Source organism: Poecilia formosa, unplaced genomic scaffold (assembly GCF_000485575.1).
Source record: "Poecilia formosa unplaced genomic scaffold, Poecilia_formosa-5.1.2 Scaffold253, whole genome shotgun sequence".
In the NCBI taxonomy this organism is placed as follows: Eukaryota; Metazoa; Chordata; class Actinopteri; order Cyprinodontiformes; family Poeciliidae; genus Poecilia; species Poecilia formosa.
The window spans coordinates 397,842-416,954 of NW_006800192.1; the positions used below are offsets into that span (position 1 = coordinate 397,842).

At 41.7% G+C, this 19,113-nt stretch overlaps 2 protein-coding genes across 2 annotated transcripts; both read right to left on the bottom strand.

Moving 5' to 3' along the window:
* Positions 1–2,720: 2,720 nt before the first annotated feature.
* colq (collagen-like tail subunit (single strand of homotrimer) of asymmetric acetylcholinesterase) lies at positions 2,721–12,091 on the bottom strand. Its single transcript, XM_007569982.2, has 17 exons — positions 11,666–12,091; positions 9,731–9,840; positions 9,420–9,521; positions 8,626–8,670; positions 8,455–8,481; positions 7,642–7,713; positions 6,968–7,030; positions 6,848–6,874; positions 6,722–6,766; positions 6,608–6,643; positions 6,389–6,469; positions 5,970–6,066; positions 5,254–5,384; positions 4,740–4,859; positions 4,479–4,620; positions 4,276–4,378; positions 2,721–2,988 (listed from the first exon to the last, which is right to left on the bottom strand). The coding sequence occupies exons 1-17, from the start codon at positions 11,760–11,762 to the stop codon at positions 2,919–2,921; spliced, it is 1,368 nt and encodes a 455-aa protein (XP_007570044.1). The 5' UTR covers positions 11,763–12,091; the 3' UTR covers positions 2,721–2,918.
* A 699-nt stretch (positions 12,092–12,790) lies between these two features.
* LOC103150389 (2-hydroxyacyl-CoA lyase 1-like) lies at positions 12,791–18,956 on the bottom strand. Its single transcript, XM_007569985.2, has 17 exons — positions 18,780–18,956; positions 18,533–18,637; positions 18,398–18,438; positions 18,211–18,291; positions 17,601–17,673; positions 17,450–17,527; positions 17,279–17,373; positions 17,076–17,188; positions 16,814–16,949; positions 16,476–16,581; positions 16,264–16,347; positions 16,080–16,181; positions 15,834–15,988; positions 14,932–15,090; positions 14,743–14,850; positions 14,453–14,639; positions 12,791–13,132 (listed from the first exon to the last, which is right to left on the bottom strand). The coding sequence occupies exons 1-17, from the start codon at positions 18,828–18,830 to the stop codon at positions 13,100–13,102; spliced, it is 1,707 nt and encodes a 568-aa protein (XP_007570047.1). The 5' UTR covers positions 18,831–18,956; the 3' UTR covers positions 12,791–13,099.
* Positions 18,957–19,113: the final 157 nt, after the last annotated feature.

Here is a 19,113-nt window from a genome sequence, read left to right on the forward strand (position 1 = left end):
TGTTTCTCAAGAATATCCTGTTGTGAAATGTTTGAATGGTTTGCAAAGTTTGCCCATTTAGCAGATTTTAGAGGGGTAATTATTTTTCTTATATTCTTTGCGTTATAATAATATATTAATTTATGCTCCATTCCAGTTTTTACAGTGTTTCAAAGTGAAAACTGTACAAAATGGAAAATGATAAAGGTCAGCTGGAAACATCAGGACACTTCATCATTACCTAGCTAGGTTTGCAACAACCACAAACCTCAGTATGTTTTATTTGAACTTGACTTGTAAGACCAAAACAAAGTACTGCATGAAGTGGAAGGGAAGTACAATTGCAAGAACTAAATAAATAAAAAGTTTGGCATGCATTTGTCTTTATCTCGCTGTGGAACCACCTCTTGATGCGCTAGTGATTTTTGTTCCAGCACTGAGACATCTGCGGGAATAAATGCGATTGGCCTGGTCAGAGGAATTGCACATGATGGGATGAGTATGCTAAGGTAAGCTTTTACTCAGGCATCTCCGTGGACAAATTGTCTTGATGTGATTTGGAAAAGGGAAGCAGTATGTTAATATACTTACACAGTTAGATGCAGCCCAGAGCATCTCGGTTGCAATCCTGGCTAGCTGCCCGTTTTCAACTTTTATTGCCCTGAGCCGGTCTCTGGGTGCAGACGCGGCTCTGAAAGACTTTATTCCCTGTCCCATGTTTCACATGAGAAGTATGACAATTTATATAACCTGCTCCAGTTCAATTCCAGTCTGTATAAAAGCTGCACACATCTGTTAAATATCCATTTGTTTCTTGCTCTACAACATATATGATTTTTTCTTTGACATAACCTTCTAATTTTGAAAATTACAGACATAGAAAAATGTCTTGTAACCATCCATCCTTTCATTGTTCATTCCTTCCTTGGGGGTGTTTCCAGGTTCCATTAAAAAAAAGTATTTATATTCTCAAAAGAAAAATCTGAGAGGTCATGACAATTCCCATCCCCACCTTTCTAATGCAACAGCCAGGGTAGCCATAGACAAAACCCTGGTTTTGTTTTTACCTAATTAACATCTGGTGCTGAGACATCAGCAGCATATTCCTCAGTACAATCACATGAGGTCATTTAAATTATTATTTTTTTTTATTGGATTCTTTTCTCAAAATTTCCCACAGCTACTGTAAAAATCATATCAGAACAATGAAACATAAGTCCCGGTCACAGTGCATAATAGTAATAATAATAATAATAATAATAATAATAATAACTTCATGAAGCCTGATGGTACAGTACGTTACTACATGCATGTTCCAGCATTGTTGTGCATACACAGAATCACACACAGACACGACAGTCACAGCAGTTTTCTAACAGTGTTTCATCTTTAGTTCATGGCACAGTTCACCACTATAAGGTTCATCATACGTACGGTAATAAGCTACACTTAGGACAGGGTGCTCCTTTAAGACACCTGTTACGCCAAAGAATGGTGACTAGCAAAACAACGCTTGACAAAACTGGCGCATTTCCCACCGTCATGCATGCAGACGTGATGCATTAACAGTCTGAGCTCGGGGAAAAAAGTCTTTCTTGGCACTGGGACTCATACGGTAGCTTATGGAAAATGTCAGCTTATATCGGCACGGTTATTTTCAGCACACAGCAGACTACATGTATACGCGGTTAAAGATACTAATGAGTTTCTCCGTTGCTTCATAAGACAAAAACTGGATAAAGAGGTATTAAGAGTAGATACAGTAATGACCTTAGAACAGACAGGAATTTTTAATTCCTCTCCCCGTAGCAGCTACAGATAAGTCCAGCTGGTTATGTGCAATGAGGAAAATTAAGAGCAATAACAGTTTCAAGCCTTCACATCTTTTGTTTTTTTTTTTGCTTTGAAGCACAGGGGAGGAACGTGATTATGCATTATTGTATGTGTCGAAGGTTTCGCTTGTGTTACCTGTGTGCGTCAGAGTACAGTCAGAGCCATTTAAAAGAAACAAACAAACAACAACAACAAAAAAACAATAAGAAGGCATGTGTGGAGCTACACCAGTTCCTGAGTTCGTGTTTGGATTTCTGAAATCTTCTACAGACTGAGTGTAACTGTCATGTTTCGATGTACGCCGACGCTGAGTCAGCCACTGAAGGTTTTTAGACCTTATGAATCATCTCTGTTTGCAGAAACAATTTCGTTTGAAGAGCAAAAATGCCTTGATACTGAGAGGGTACAACAAATAAGAAAAGAAAAAAAAAACAAAGAAAAAGTAATTTAAGTGTCCTGTCCTGGCAACCTAAGTAAACAGCAGAGTGGGTCTGGTTGCCTTGGAGTGTCAGAGGCAAATTTGGATGCTAATGTTGTGATGAGTTAAGCGCGGTTTTAGCCCAGCTTCATGCAAGAGCTGTTTGCCGTCATCCACCCTGGAGTAGAATGTCTCCGGATGCCCCCGCTCCCCTCTCTCCTGTTTCTTTTGTTGCGGTAACCAGGTCAGGATAAATGCGCTTCTGCTCCAGCTGCCGCTTCTCTGGAACACAACGCAGTGTCTCTTAAGTAGGCCTGCGCGGCCGTCGCATTCAGAAGGTTTGGCTCCAGTCCGGTGCGGCCTGTCGAAGTCCTGCTCGTTAAGACGGAGTGCAGCTGTCCCCGCACGCTCCTGACTCCTTCGCCACCGGGAGGGCGTCTCCGCAGAAAAACAGATGAGTTATGTGTGCATTTGTACATATTTTGTCAGCTTTTTTTTTTTTTTTTTTTGTTCTTTTCAGTAGAACATTTGTCGCTTCTTCCTGCAGAGTCTTTTGCTTTTTCAGGGCATTTTTCGTGTTATGTTTATTAATTATTATTATTTTCCCCGTCGTTTGCATGAAAACAGTCCCGTCGCGCGTCGAGCAGCATTACACGAAGGATCCAGCTGCACAATCCAGATTCCCTCCTCAAGTGAAGAATTTGCAGTTTGTGGAGTCAATAACACAGTACGGTGTGCACTTGAGGAAACCATAAGACCTATAATTGTAGAAGAAAAACATTTACTTCAGGATGATTATTATTATTTCTCATACAGTAGTGCGATAACACATCCAGTGCTGTTCACAATGTATATATTTTTAGTCCTGCCTAATTTCTTTGCATTTTTATTGAATATGCCAAATTTTCTGACCACTTAAAATGCCCGTGAGCAATATTTCTATGTTAAGTTTTCTTTGTATTTTGGCTGCTTTTGTACTTTTTCTTCTTAAGCTGTATCTGATCATGATGATCAGCCTAATGTGGAATATGTGTGTTTGTAAATTAGTAAAGTGGAGGGCAGACATAGAAATGTGGTGCCTAAATAACATAATAGTGCAGAAGAACAGTGTGTGAAAGCCATATCTTTCACACAGTGTCAGAAAAACAATCCTGACAGAAAAGCTGAGTGAAGCACTCGATCACTACTACTAAAAATGACTTTTTGTGTAAATCGATTCAGTTAAAAAAAAAAACTGGAACAAACTGTCTAACCAGGCGCCTGAAAATGCGTCTAACATTTCAGTGACGAGAAGCACGGAAAACCTTTTAGAGGCTTCAAAAGAGTTGAAACTTGGGATCCAGACTTATATTTAATCGATAAGCTACAGCTAGACTTTTAAAAGTAATGCTCAGAGATGTTCTCCATCCAATCTGACTGAGCGTGAACTGTTTTAAAAAGACAAATGGGCAACAAAAATGTAAGTCTCTAGATTTGCAAAGCTAGTAGAGAACTCAAAAAGACCTGCAGCTGTAACTGCACTGGAAGGCGGCTCTGCCAAGCTTTGAGGGCTGAAGAGAAACACTTCCTGCACTTTTCAGCTTTTTATCTCTAAAAAGCTTTAAAAATAATTTTCCTTCCACTTCATAATTATGAACTAGTTTGCCTTGCGGTAATAAAAAAAAAACCACCCCGGCATGAAATAGATTGAAGTTCGTGGTTGTAGCGTGTAAGTGTGGAAAAACATCAAGAGAAATTAATGCTTTTCGAGGCACTCTATACGTAGACTCAATGCTTTTTTTTTAATCAGGAGCTTTTTATGTCTGAATGACTCATAGTGGCATGAGTTAAGTGCCTTCACAAACATCATCTGAAGATCAACACTGCATTGACAGAAAACAAGTAAAAAGCAGCAAAATCCAAAGAAATACTTTAAAAAAGCAGCTTAGCAAAGAAAAAGGTAAACAAATCTCTCGCTCTTCTACAAAAATATTTTAAAAAAGTGATAAGTGACTCTAGACTTTTGCACACAGTGCTGTCGAAGCACAGGTATATTTTGCACTCACCCTGGAAGATATGAGTTACACGTTTGGTATCCAAAGTCTTTTCCATCACACTCTTCAGCCCCTTCATAGCGGTATCCGTCTCCACAGTAAGCATGTTTACACTCTACAGTAAGATGAGACAGCAGGAGTGTGGAGGTCAGGTTCTACGTGCGCAGCAAAGTAGAACTAAGGAGGCTGTTGAAGAACATTTTGCGTGTACTTACTGACACAGCCGTCTGTGACAACTCTGTTCCGGTCGTCACACTCCTCCCCGTTGGGGATCTGCACTATCCCGTCACCACAGTAACCTTCGTCGTCAGGTGCGTTTTCCATGGACTGGAAGGGCGTCATCTGGAATGGAAAGGTCTTTTGCAGAATTTTAGTGACTTAAACAAAAAAGGGAAAACCTAACAACAACAACAACAAAAAAGTAAATAAATAAATAAAAAAGAAACGATTGGACAAAAGTCTGAATGCAATCATACCTGTATTGGCAGCCAGCCGTCGACGTCTTTGAAATAGAGCGTTTTCTGGTCTTTTCGGAATGCGAGGGCGTTGTCGGTGTGAAGGCGCTCCAGTTCTTCCTCATTACTCACCACAAATATCTGAAACGAAACGCAAACAGGCCTGATCAAATGCTTTGGTTTGTTAAAATTGATTATGTTCGATTACATCACATTATGGGGGCTACTTTTCTTCAGCGGGGACAGAGAAGTAACTCATGGCTAAATGTGGGATATAATACTGGAAGAAAACCAGTCGCAGCAGACTTGAGACGGGAGCAGAGGTCCAGCTTCTACTGGAACGGCGATCCTTTGTGTTGGTCACATAAAATCCCAATTAAAAAAAATAATAATAAATTTTATGGCTTTGTAGTGGAAAAACCGAAACACTTTTACATAATTAACAAATTTAGATTCTCAAAACATTTGACTTTCTAACATTTTTATGTATAACTCCCGGTGCATCTTTTTGACAGCAACACAACGTTTTCCGTACCACAGGCACTTTGGGATAGCTTCCTGTGTTGGCGTAGTCATCAAACGGTGAAGTACTGAGGGAGCTGCAGCCACAGTTCCCAGGAGGACCCGGTGGACCTCGAGCCCCTTTTGCTCCAACCATGTAGAGACCTGCAACGAGAAAAAGACATGACTTGTCAACGTATTGCTGAAAACGCGGAAAGGACGAATCAAAATGACATCTGAGGGTGAAGAAGAAACGTCGAAGCCCAGCGTTCGGTTGTCTCAATAAGCTACAAGTCATCAATAACTAAGAGCGCAGGCGGCAGAAGGCGATTTAAATACCAGAAGTCACTGTATACAGTATCAATGATTCATCTATCAAGAAGCAGTCTCAATTAGTGCACAAGTTAAATGTCACTTTGATTATGTGGTGACATAATATTTTCTAAACTGTAGGGAGGCCTGCCATGTGTAAACTTACTTTAGCCACATGATGTCATCATCACAGCCTCCAGTTTCAACTCGGGAGCTCACATGTCTTTACTGCTATATAAGACTGCTGGTGATGCATGGCGCATTGCTCTAAAGTGTGCTTTTCTGTTGCTGAGTTTTTTCAGCCTTTGGCAAACTTTAAGCCAAAAAAATAAATAAATAAATAAATAAATAAACTTTTGACATCTAAGTTCTGCACAGTCACGAAGAAATGTGTCTGTTTTAAGTCAAGAGACATTTTGAAACTTGTTGCAGATGTACCTGCAGCAGGTAAACCAGGAGGTCCAGGGTGACCAGGAGATCCCTGAGGACCTGCAGGTCCGATAGGTCCAGTTTTTCCAAGATCTCCTTTCTGTCCCTGAGATGAAATAAAGGGCACAGAGTTAAAACGAACAAGGTGTTTCTGAAATAAAGCCAACTTTAATATGTCAAAGTCGAAATCAAGTTTTGCTTTAGAAATATACGGCAATCTATTGAAGTCAAAAAGTATCCTAAGAAAAATAAAGGTGAAAAAAAAAAAAAAGTTTATGCAATTCTTAACCTGTTCTAATGGTTTACAAGTAATTCCCCCCAAAGTGAAGATGTGCAGGGATTAGCAACTCAATAAAAGGCTGAGTGGTAAAAATAAGTTCCAACATGTTTTTCTAAATGCACTGAACGATTTTACACAATCTTCTCGCCTGTTTTCCTCTCTTTCCAGGTCGGCCGGTCGGTCCTCTGTTTCCTGAGATTCCAGGCTCTCCTTTTGGACCCATTTCACCCTGCGCAACAAGTGAGATCAATGGAATATATATATATATAAAAAAACAAGAATAATTCTAACGAATATTTTACCTAGTCAAATGTTGCACTTCTAAGAAAACAAAGAACAAACGTCTGCTCGTTTGAGCCTCACTTGCCTTTTGTCCAAGCATTCCTGGGAAACCCATGGCGCCCTGTGAACAGAAAACGGCAGATGCTTCATGTTTCACGTAGCGCATGTGTTCAAACCTCTGCTGACGCGTCACGCTCACCTTGTCTCCTCTAAGTCCAAGCTCACCACGATCACCTCGGGACCCCTGACCGAGAAGAAACGGTGTATGTACTCCAGATGGTTGATTATCTCCTTCAAAGCGAAAATGAGTAAAATGATAACTTACCTTTTCCCCTTTGTACCCAGGTAAACCCTAGGATTAAAGAGATTTAAAATAATGAGACAACAGTCAAACGAAAAAAAAAAAGGGTAAAGTTGACACCAATGCTTTATGTGTGGATCGTACCCTTGGCCCCATTGGTCCTCTAGATCCGGGCAAACCCATCAAACCCGGGTCACCTTTCTCACCCTGATAATATAAAAAAATATATATATATTTAAACATGTGGAGTAGGTTAAGTTCATAAAAACACGTCCAATTAAACCCCAGCTGAAAATGTTTCCCCCCTACTTTCACTCCCTGCTATTTACAACCTTTCAAAAGTATTCATACCCCAGTTTCAAGAGAGAAAAAAAAAAGCTTCCCCAAAGCATGATTCTGCCACTGCCGTATTTCACAGTGTGGATGTTGAGTTCAGGTGATGTCCAGTGTTAGTTTTCTTCCTCTTATAGCAACTCTGCATGTAGAGCCAAACGTTTGGTTTTGGTTTCATCTGAACAGAGGCCCCAAATCTTTGCCATTTTTCCCATTACGATTGGTGTTGTGAAGTGCAGGACTAATATTTGTCCTGTCAACAAATTTGTTCACCTAAGCTGTGGATTTTTGCTGCTCAAGAGCTACTGTGGGACTTTTAGCTGCTTCTTTTCTGAACTCCTCCCCTCCACCGGGTCTCCCGAATGCTCTGCGGTGTCTCTCGACTCCGACAAAGCTCGAGAGGCATGAGTACTTTCTGCAAGGCGCTGTGTCGGTTATACGGCGTTTTGCAAGGTCTCTGACATTATGAGGTCTGACTTACTCACTTTGTCCCCAGGTGGTCCCGGCCATCCTGCTGGTCCCTGTTGCCCAGGAAGCCCAGGAGGCCCAGTCCGACCCTGGTGTGACACATCAGCTTCGTAAGTTTATGAAATCAGGGCTTTTACTGTCACTTTGTTTTACAGGTTTAGAACAAAACCAAGAGAGGGAGAGAGGGAGAGAAGTCTGAATGTTACATTAGATGACAGGCAGCACGGTGCAATATCTGTCCATTCCTGCTGCACATGTAGAGGCAGAATGGCTTTAACGAGCACTGTCACTTTGCTCTCTTTAATTAAATGATGGCTGTATATAGAACTGGGAGTCTTTGCTTGTTGGGAATAAAATGATTAATGATCTGGCTGAAGCACTAAGCTAAATTGCACCGCAGTGCTGCAAAGCTGCTCGGTGAGGGGCTGCACTTACTGCGCCGCAACACTGACAGGAACGTTTTGGAGCTCGCTTCTCATCTTGCTTTTGCCCAATAAACAAACAAACAAACAATCAAACAAACAAGAGTCTCCTGATCTTCATCTGGAGATCGGGAGATGTCCTTCTTCTCGAGCGCGACTGTCCTGATGCCGCACGCTGAATCATGTCAGCGTGCATGACTGAGGCGTTTAGCCTCAGCAACCCCTGCATCCCTTGCATCCTGACAGCCTGCTCTGCTCTGTCTCCTGTCAAGGTTGTGCACTCGCACACAGTGCCTCTCTTGATGTGCGCTCGCTCGCAGGGGATGCGGAGGGGATGCTTTGTGTCGCTTTTGAGAAAACTCACTTACGGCGGCAAGCAGGGACGGCATGATTGACGGGGGCTCTCACCTTTTGCCCGGGTCTTCCGATTTCTCCCTGGCGACAGGATGCGGAGGAGGGGACAAGGACAAGGCGCTTAATGAACTTCCCAAAAGCATTTTTCAGTTATGTGCAACAGGTCAATTCAATCTGCCTTTTCAGGAATAATTACAAGACGAGGAAATCAAATAAACTGCTTACTTTTTCTCCTTTAGGCCCTCTCATTCCAGGAAATCCAGGGGGACCCTTGTTATCATAAGAAAACACAAAAATAATTGGTTATGAATCACGTAGATAGCCATCTAAATTAGTTTTACTGTTGGCAACATGCTTCTTGGAGAGCAGAGCTGCAGTTTTAATTAGCTGAAGGCTGACTGGTCTCTATTGATTCGAGAAGTGCCTCATGGGTCTTTTTGATAGACTGAACTGCAGTCAGTCCATCTGGTGGCGTAAGCAGAAGCCTCAACAACCGCTTGAGGTAAGCCGCCTATTACTCACAGAAACTTAATTTCTCGGCAGCGCATAGATCTGGCTCACAAGCACAAGCGGAATCAAAATGTTGTTGTTGTTTTTTTTTATGTATTTGTCATGACTTGAAAACACAAACGCGTGCACGGCGTGCGTCGGAGATCCCTGGAATTTACGCGACACAGCCCGCCTTTCCAGCTCCTCGGACAGTTTCTGAGAATGGTGTGTGGCACACTGGCCGGCAGTGGAAAAAGGCTATTTGTGTCGCAGCTAAATGTGGCGTGTTAATGGACTGTTGTGCTGCAAGGGCCAGAGAAATCCCCATCTTCTCCGCAGGAACTATCAAGTTGGAAGGGGAGATTGGGGCAAATATTTATTTTTTCGCCAGAGTGCCGATTCGTCACATTTTGTTCCTTTCTATGAAGTGATTTGTAGTCAAGCCACGTGATTGTTTTGGGCGTGAAGCAGGAATGACGTGTTGAAATGTCAGCGACAAGATCTCGAATCCTAAGAGTTTGGTGCTTTACCTGAGGCCCAGGCGGTCCAGCGGGGCCAGGAGGGCCCTGGGCACAGGCAGAACCTTTACTCTTATGGCCAGACTCGTTGCCACGACGTGAACCGTCTTCTTCCTGTAAAAAAAAACAAAAAACAAAAAAAAAAAAAAAACAAAAACGCAAGGTTTGATTTCGATTGAGTCAGATCTACATTTAATTGTCACAACATAGCCAAAAACACCAGGAGAACTCTAGTGCCAAACAATGTCTAGCAACCCGTATGACTGTAACCTAAGGACATATCAACAGCTTCATACTCCACAATAGAAAGTCACATGACTCACAAGTGTGTGGCGGCGCCAAAGTGAAGGGGGTGGAGGAAAGAGCGGGGGCGGCGGAGGACTCAGTAAACAGCATGGGTTAAATCTCTTCTGCTGCTCCTGGGACCTGAGAGCTGTGCACAGCGTACATGCGGTCACAAATTAAGCCAGAGGTTAAAAAGTTCGCTTGATCTGTCAAGTTTGTTTACCTGTCGAAATAGCGAGCTGTTTATGCAAATATTCAGTTGAAATCAAACATTGTTTTTACCTTCTAATTTAACTTTACACTAGTTAAAAAAATGTTAGTCGTAGTTAGCACTTAAGTCTCAGCTTGGCTTTTGACGCATCAGTTAGCAACAAGACCGAATCGATGGATGGCTCTAGTATCAAGTGTTAAACGTGTGATCGTTAAATACGCACGTCAGACAACTAGAGTGGCTAAAGAATTAAGCTAGTAAAAAAAATAAAAGAGCCTAAATGGAGCACTTGTTGACTAGACCATTGATGTCCAGATCACAAAAAAATGTCAACTAATGAATTTGTGCACTTTATTGCAGTTGTTCACTGACACGGAAAATTAGCTTCAGTTAGTCAGCTAGTTGAAACTTATTTGAGGAGAACGGTGGTGGAAACATGTATTAGCTGGTTGACCAATGGAAGGATGCCATATGACTTATTAAGGGAAGTCCAATTGTCAATGTTACACTAAAAATGTCAAATAGTGTACATGTTCACTAGAAAGTGTTCACCACTTGAGTAGTATGTCTAGAACTACCTTCACATTAGCATTATTCATGCGAGGTGTTTCAGCCAGACTAGTAAGCTACTCCATTTGAAATCGTTAACTAGTTAACCAGTGTGCAACGATTTGTAAATAGTAAAAATATTGTAAACGGTCTGCTCTTTTAAAATGCTGTATCAAGTTCAATGACTTGATAAAATGCTGTAATTAAGCCTAAGTGTGTGTTAGTTAATTGGGTGAAGCTTTTTTTTTTTTGCCAGACTAGTGAATTACAGCATTTAAAAATGTCAACTAGTTTACCAATATGAAGTTAATGTTCCAATATATGGCTAGTGCAATACTGCAATTCATCTGCATAGTAAATTCAAAATGGCTATTAAATGTTTACTGCTTGACTTGTAACATTGCTTTTGGTCCTTATGTTAAAAAGTATTTGAAATGTTGTCCACTTAGATTAGTCTAGGTAATCTCCTGCTGAGTAGGAGGTCAAAAAACCTTCTAGTTAGCACAACTAGTCTAGCACCACGTCTCACTTGTGGAACTTCTGCCCTGCTAGTTGTACTAGCAGCACTACCAGTGTGTGTGTGTGTGTGTGTGTGTGTGTGAGTGTGTTTTTTTAACTATCTCTGCTAAATATTGAACTAGTGAGGGCAAATGTTTTACTGTAATGCAATATAACTCCTGCAGAATAGTCACAAACTGGCTGGCAAAAATGATGGCTGATTTCAATGATATTGAATATTCACAAAAAAAATGACTCGCCACACTGTTACAACTCATTTCTGACCTCATCGTAAACACGAGCAAAGAAATCTTTAACTTCAAACTTGTGCCCATGCATCTGCAAAGAAGCAACAGTGTGGAGTGATCCGGCATATTTTGGTAGACGCCTTACAAGAGGGTACAAGATGCACAAGCAGCATAAGCAACACGAAAACAGGTGCAAAATATCAAATCATGACACCCAGACAGAGATATGAAGTGCCTCTCGCAGACGGACTGAAGCTCCTCTCACTATTTATAGAGGCATTTACAGTCTACCTCAAGGGAAACAAGGAAAATCAAAACAACCCGACATTATGATGAGATCGCAGCGAAACTCACAATCCGTATTTCCAGAAGCCCTCAGCACCATGAGTAACGCATGCACTTAGTGCAGTAACTCACTCACACAACAGCCCACGCATGTGCAAGCTCATGGTTTTGAATGTGCCTACCTGCTGGGAATGACAGGAAGCTGTCCAGAAACGAGGACTGAGCCAGGCACAAAGAAAACCACAGTGGCAGACACAGTCCAACAGCGAGGAGAGTCATGCTGCCACAGATAGTTGCCCGACTTTACGTCTGAGCCACAGCAGCCTTGAAACTCTGCCTTCCCCTCTCGGCTCCTCTCCTCACCGTCCTCTCCCTCTCTGCCCTCCCTCTCTGCTCGCTCGTTCTGTTGGTTTCCCTTACGCCTTCACAAGAGAGTACGCTGACCAATACCCATTAAATCTTTCCTCCGCATCAGTGTGCTCTAAAATTACAGGAGACAGCACAGCAGCTGCCCTCAGTGCCAATATTAGATCCCTACTACTGTAGAGAGGTCTTATTGTTGTTTCCACTCCTCGGTAGGGAGTCTTAATAAAGACAAATCCACCATTTGCCATCCTGAAAGAGTGACCTCAATTAGAAACTGCTGCTATTTTTTTTTTTTTTGCAAGATAGAATGCATTTTACTTTTGCACTGTAGTGTCAGAAATGAAACACCAAGATGTTTGACGAATATGAGAAAGATCTTTGCAATCTTTTGAAACTCTGATGCCATTTGGCACTGAACTTTACCGAAGCAAGTGAGGTCTGTACGTCACTGGGTATCGTTCTGGTTCATTTTACCTCTCGGAAGAGTGGAGTTAAACAATAGGAAAAGAGATTTTAAAAAATGGTGGGGGAATTGTGTTTTTCTCGTAGAGCTATGCTGGTTTGGCTAGATCTGTTCCTCAGTCAGAGCACCATTTCAAAACTGCATGTTGTATTTACTTGTGAAATTTTTGATACATAGTTTGATCTCTGATCTGAAACAGTTTGGTGTTACAGAAGCAACAGAAGTCTGTAAGAAGAAAAATACTTTTTCACAGTATTGAAATTAATTTATCTGTTAAATTTATAAATAACTTTAATATGAATATTTTTTACCTTCGAACAATCTTGCCCATCAGTCAACAATATAGAAAGTGTATGTAATAAATGTGTAGTTGAAAGTTGTTTCATAGTTGCACTTTTATTATCTGGATCATCTATTTTTTCATTCATGTGAAGGTTAAACTCAAAGATGAGAAAATTTTTTGAAAAATCAATTGCACTTTTAAGTTCCTCATTTGGTTTTATTGGTTTGTTTGCCCAGTCATGTCACATAAGCATTATTTTATTTTATTCAACAGCATCAATATTCATTATCTCAATATTATCATATTATGACTTTCAGAAGAAAATACTAACTATTGTGAAAAAAGTTTCACTGTGTGAACTGTAAAACGTTGTTAGCTCCTAAAACGTAGCAAGAATCACAAAACATTAATTATTTCATAGGAACAATCAATAAAATTAAAACAGTTTCATGTCTTAAAGCTTCCACTGCTCATCAGCTGACGTTCTGGACGAAGGTTCGAGTCTTACAGGTTGGAGCGCGTGAGCCAAGGAAACTCCTGTAAACACAGACACCATCAAAATCCATTAGGTTATCATGTTAATATAGCATCCATCAAACCACTGGGGTTTATTGTCATTATTCTCAGGCTTGACTTCGTCTTCTATAACCATAAATAGATGCTAAACACCAATTTAACCAACCCACTTCAAGTAAAAAGAAACAGGTTTTCTTCAGGCGCGGAGCTCAGCACCAGACACGGACCTTCACGCAACCTTCAGATTTGCCTGCTGAGGGTTGCGTGGATACATTCAACATAAACAAAGAGGGGCTGTGCTTTCTAATTACAGGATCCCTGAAATAGAAAGGCCAGCTTGGAGTTAGACGAAGGGATTGTGAGGGGGATACAACAGTTTGGCTATGCACCTGGGGTGCACGGATTAATGCTTCAGGGTGGGACGTCGGTCTACAAAGCGGTGGGAGGATGAGACGAGGGTCGAGCCGTTTGATGTTCCATGCAAATCCTGAACTGCAGCGCTCTTTTATCCTTTAAGGACAGCCAGCTATGCTGCTGTGAGGGTCAAAAAGGTTCTTGTGCTCCCCGTGACTTCCTACAAAATCTAAAAAATATATATTGCTTAGGAATATGTGTAGTCTCGGGAGATGTAGTAAAAGGGGAAGTACATTTGTTGATCCTTTTATTTCTTACAATACATTCTGTTGTAAGGAAATGTACATTTTCTTACACTGAGCAAGTTTTTGTCTTAAAAAATTCTAAGTCAGATCATAAGATTTTGCATTTGTTTATATTCCTGTCTGTTGCAGTTACCATACCCAGGCCACAGGGTGGCGTGAATTCACCCTACACCTCCTGTTTTATGGAGGACCAAAACTGACATAATAATAAATAAAAGAATAAATATATATCGGACATAAATAAATAAAAGAATGACTGTGAATGTAAAAAAATGCAGCTAGTGTTTGGTGTCTAGTTACAGTGGCTGCTTCAATAATTCATGCTCTCCTTGACTGGACTTTGTCAGTTGATGATGTGGATGAGCATTTACTAATTATGTAACTTCTGAAGGCAATTGACTGGACTGAATTTTATTTAGGGTTGGCAGAGAAAAGGGGGAAGAAATAAAATGCTCACATCCTTTTTTAAATGTTTTTTCGTAAAAAGAAACAAGCAAAAAAAAAAAAAAAAGACACCGTTCCTTGCACTTCTTCATCATCCATCAATTCATGTTGGTCAATCAGATAAAATCTCAATGGAATACATTGAAGTTTGTGGGACGAATACAGGCACTATATAAAAACTGAGTCAATTCAGATCAGAACCGTGACGATCAGTGTAATTACAGAGGCGTTCATGTACCTGCTGCTTTCTGTCAGACGACGGGTCAATGAGCACGTTGAGCAGACTCGGTCTCTCCCAGTCGGTCAGGCAGAGCTGCAAGGCTTCGCGCAGCTCCTCCGCGGTCCTCACCAGAAACCCCCGACCTCCAAACGCTGTCATTACCTCATCGTAGCGGGCCTCGGGCAGAAGGGAGACAGGAGGCGCCCTGAAGGAGAGCACACACGTATAGGAAGGTGATTACACATAGAAATGCAAATTAGATTGTACAGGTTGCTCTATAGCCACTTTCTCGTTAATGGAAGACTCACACAGAGGTCAGGTCACCCATTTTTGCCATTTCTTTCCACGTGTCGGCGTCTACCCCACTGTAAATGCCGTTATTATTGACCACAATAATGATCACAGGCAGATTATACCTAGTAAAAAGGGGAAAAAAAATAAAATTTATGTCCACTGGTGTTGGAAAAAGTAACATGACTGCATTATGAAAAACAGACCTGCACATGGTTTCGACCTCCATGCCGGAGAAGCCGAAGGCGCTGTCTCCCTCCACACAGACGACTCTTTGGGGTTTGATCCTGGTCGTCTCCACGGCAGCTGCTGCTATGGCGAAGCCGAGGCCGACTCCCATCGTTCCAAAGGTGCCCGCATCCAACCTTCACATCAACACAGATACCCCACACAGGCTCCTGAGATGACTTTATTCAGCCAATTTTATTGGCACCCTTATGGAAATATGTGAAATCCTTTGGAATAAGGAATCTGTTTATTACAGTGATGTAATTTCACAAAGAAATGTGGAAAAATCCATCAACTAATTTGGGTAATTTCATTCACCCTATTTTAGGGCAGCCAGTAAGTCTGCCACCTCTTATTTTGCTAAAAAATTATTTCTTGTCATATTTTTACCCAATAAAAGATATATTCTAGTTAAAGGTTGCCCCCCCCCACCCCAAGTTGCAGCAGTTTGAGATTATGCCGCTACAAATAAAATATCGATTTTTTTTTTGTTTTTTTTTTTGAAAATCACATTTAAAAAAAAATCTTAGCGGTGCTAAGAAATGTGACATTTCACTGCAAGCGTCCTTTGATCACATGTCAGGCATAGTTTCATTTTAAAAGATATGGGGTTAGGGCTAATCCTGGGACTGATGTTTGACAATTTAACCAATTTAAGACATAATTGTATTAAGTTGGAAATAAATGTCAGGTACGGCCATTTCTGGTAGAAGGAAATACTGTTTGAGAATTTAATATAAAAAATAAAAAATAAAAAGAAGAAAAAAAGTTAATCATAGATAAATCAAAATATATATTTCAGAGCAGCTATTAGATGTGCACTCATTTCCATCAGTCCACTCTGTGCCACTTGAAGCTTGACGCTGATAAAACGCCTCACCTGTGTCGGGGTAGGTAGTTATTCAGCATGGTGCGTCCGATGTCCATAGTGTTAGCACCCTCGCTAACAATGATGCAATCGCGTGGAAGCAGCTGAGAAATGTGATGAAACACAGTGTAGTAGTTCATGGGCAAAGTTCCCTTAAGAGCCAGAGCCTGTTACGAAAGCAAGAGCTTCAATTAGGAATATCTGCAAAGAGTTTGAAGAGGCAAGAGATTTGTCCGAAATTAGAGCAGTCGGACCCACCTTTGATATTTTTGCATTAGCAGCAACCTTCTTTCTGAGCTCGCTCCACCACCCGGTCTTAGAGGGATATTTCCAGCCATCTCTGCGGACACACGTCAGAATCTGAAGGAAAAAAAAAAAAGATACAATTATTTAATCCGTCCACATCTAGAGGAAAGCTAAAATACCGAATCTCATGTCCGACCTGAGACACAACAGCACCAACGTCCCCCAGGAGAGCAACACGTGCCTTCACGTTGTTTCCCATCTCCTCGGCGCAGAGGTCAACCTGGAAGAAGCGCTTGGTTTCGTTTTGCTCACAGTGCAGTGACGCCCGCAGCAGCAGATTATCGTGCAAACAGGTTTTTAGCGTCTGTGCTGGTGTTTAGTGAAATACTGGCTACAACATTTACACACCTGAATGATCTTAACATGAGGATTAAATCTGGGTGGCAGACCAAAATGCAGCATCCAGTTTAGCCTCGCTCCGAGCAGGAGAACGACGTCGGCCTGAAGAAGAGCTCTTTGCGACAGAAAAAAAAAAAAAAGAAACAGAAAAAAAAAAAAAAAGAATAAAAGCAATAAGCTTTGATTAATGTTTGTGGGAGACGCTCTTGTAAAGATGTGCAAAAATAAATATCTTTCATTGCAGAATTTAGGCAAAATTTTTTAGAAAAAATTAAAACAAAAACAAACAAAAAAAACATGTAAATGTTCAGTTCTGGAGCTTGATTAGGTTACAGCGGGTGGCCGACCTGGAGCGGGCAGCGGCCACACAGCTGGGGTGATCGTCGGGCAGGACTCCTTTGCCCATAGGTGTGGGCAGGAACGGGAGCCCACTCTCCTCCACAAACTCCGTCAGCACAGCCTCCGCCCTGCTGTAAGCTGCTCCTGCTCAGAACACACACCTTCACAGCTTTATTCTGTCGCAGCTGATTTGCGTCACAGACAAAAGAAATAAAAAGGTACGCCCCTATAAGTTTGAAAAAAAAAAAAAACATATTTTCTTTGCATTACCCTTTCCAATGATGACCAAAGGTGTCTTTGCTGCTTTTAGGACGGAGAGGGCCTCTTCAGCTGCAGCGCTGGGGGCCAAACTCACTGGTGGAGGTGGACAGCAGGACACTTCCCTGCAGAAGAGATCAGTTTATCCTATTCTTTTACACTTTGAGCGGCCGTTTAGATAAAAAAAAAAAAGGATGCATTGAAATCTAACAAACCTGACTCTGTCCTGCTCTACTTTAGCATTGACCATGTCCCCTGCGATGTCAACGTAAACAGCACCCGGGCGCCCGTATATGCTGGTGCGGACTGCCTGTGAGTGAACAAATACGATCTACTTCATTCTTAAGGAATCCTATTTGCGTGAAAACAAATAATAACGTAGTCACCTTCTCTATGACTGATGGGATAGCTTCCAGACTGCTGGGCCTGGCAGTAAACTTGCTGTAGAGGCGGCACGCCTCCACCTAAAAATGAATGAAACCGGAGTCAGAGCAGAGACTCGGAGTAAAAGAAAACCCCACAAGAAGGTAGAATCACCTGGGGAAACTCCTGAAAGGCTCCTGCTGCTTCCTGGTTTCGATCCGAGGAGCCACCGATCACGAGCACTGGCCTGAGTAGAGAAAACACTTCCTCTACAGCCCCGCTACGTCAACCTTTTCACATTTTACAATCTCAAACGTCAACGTGATTTTTAGCTGGGATTACATTCAGCCTCTCAGTCAAAATATAGAACCATCTAGTGCTCCAGATCTGTTACGGTGTCTCTACAGACTTTGACCATTTTTCTTAATGAAATGGTATAATCTCTCTAAGGAGCAGCTTTAAAGCCATTTCCAGTTTAATTAATCCACCTCAGTCTCAATTAATTTCAGTTCCCTTATTAAGCTTCATGAGTTTCTTTGCTCAATAATGTTCTCCAACAAACCTTTGAATGGACTTCATTTAATAATTAGGTGACTAATCATGTATGTTTTTGAAACAAAAATGAAAACTATATATCTTCAGAATTATCTACTTACTCTTTGTTGTCCTTCCATTGTCAAAAAAAATAAAAAATAATAATAATTGTAAATGTAATAGTTTTGGGGAGTGAATGAAAGCAACAGAGGTGACAGTGAAAGAGGAAAGTTTCAACATTGTGTAATACCAGCAGTTCATGTTGGCGTTAGCCATCCCACCCAGAGCATGAATGAGTCCAGGTCCAGACACCACCAGGCAGGCTCCTGGTCTGCATTCAGAGGTCAACAGGAACGTAGCAACATGTTAGCAAGAAAGCGACACAACAACAACAACAACCCAAACACATTGTTCTGCTCAGCAAACAGAGGTCTCACCTCCCTGTTATGTATCCAACCGCAGATGCAGCATAGCACGCCTGTGGGGTGACAGAACAATCTGTGAGATCTAATCATTATACTGTGAGGATTTAGTCACTCTTTTAAAGAGTAGAGGGCGTTCGGATCATTTACCGCCTGCTCGTTACGCATTCCCACATATTTGATCCCAGCAGCCTGAGCAGCCATGGCCACTTCAATGATAGGAACACCGACTATCCCAAACATGTACTCCACTTTCTGCAGGGAGAAGCAGCATCTAAATGAGATCAGGTCATCAAATGCCTGAAGCTATGAAGTTTGGCAACTCCTGCAGCCCAGAACATGAACTCTGACACAGTTCTGCAGGGGCAAAAAGCTACATCTGAACGCCCGATCTCACCTGAGTTTTCAGAGACTCGGCAATGAGCTGAGCGCCTGTCACTTCGTCCATGACTCCTGAGCGGAAGCTTAAGATATATATATATATACGTGTATTTAGCTGGATATTACTTCTGTGACTGCTCTGCTGTGACTTCTCAGCAGAGCACTATAGATACGCCCCCTTTTTGTTCCGTTTCCGGGATGAAGACCAATCAGCGGAGAGACGCGTGTCCGTCCTCAGAGCAGCTGGATGAAGATTCCGAATCTCGTTTAGGATTCAGCTCATTTGACTCAGTTCTAACTTAACAGCGGTGTTAAAATTAGATCCAGCACCAGGCAAAGCTTAGTGCCCC

Coding starts and splice junctions, on each gene's coding strand:
- colq (XM_007569982.2), bottom strand. CDS start 11,762: ATGACTCTCCTCGCTGTTGGACTGTGTCTGCCACTGTGGTTTTCTTTG. Junction 9,841..11,665: donor CTTCCTGTCATTCCCAGCAG/GTAGGCACATTC, acceptor CGCTGTGCACAG/CTCTCAGGTCCCAGGAGCAG. Junction 4,379..4,478: donor TGTCACAGACGGCTGTGTCA/GTAAGTACACGC, acceptor ATCTTACTGTAG/AGTGTAAACATGCTTACTGT.
- LOC103150389 (XM_007569985.2), bottom strand. CDS start 18,830: ATGGACGAAGTGACAGGCGCTCAGCTCATTGCCGAGTCTCTGAAAACT. Junction 17,674..18,210: donor AACGCCAACATGAACTGCTG/GTATTACACAAT, acceptor TTCTCTACTCAG/GCCAGTGCTCGTGATCGGTG. Junction 13,133..14,452: donor CGTCTGACAGAAAGCAGCAG/GTACATGAACGC, acceptor CTGTGTTTACAG/GAGTTTCCTTGGCTCACGCG.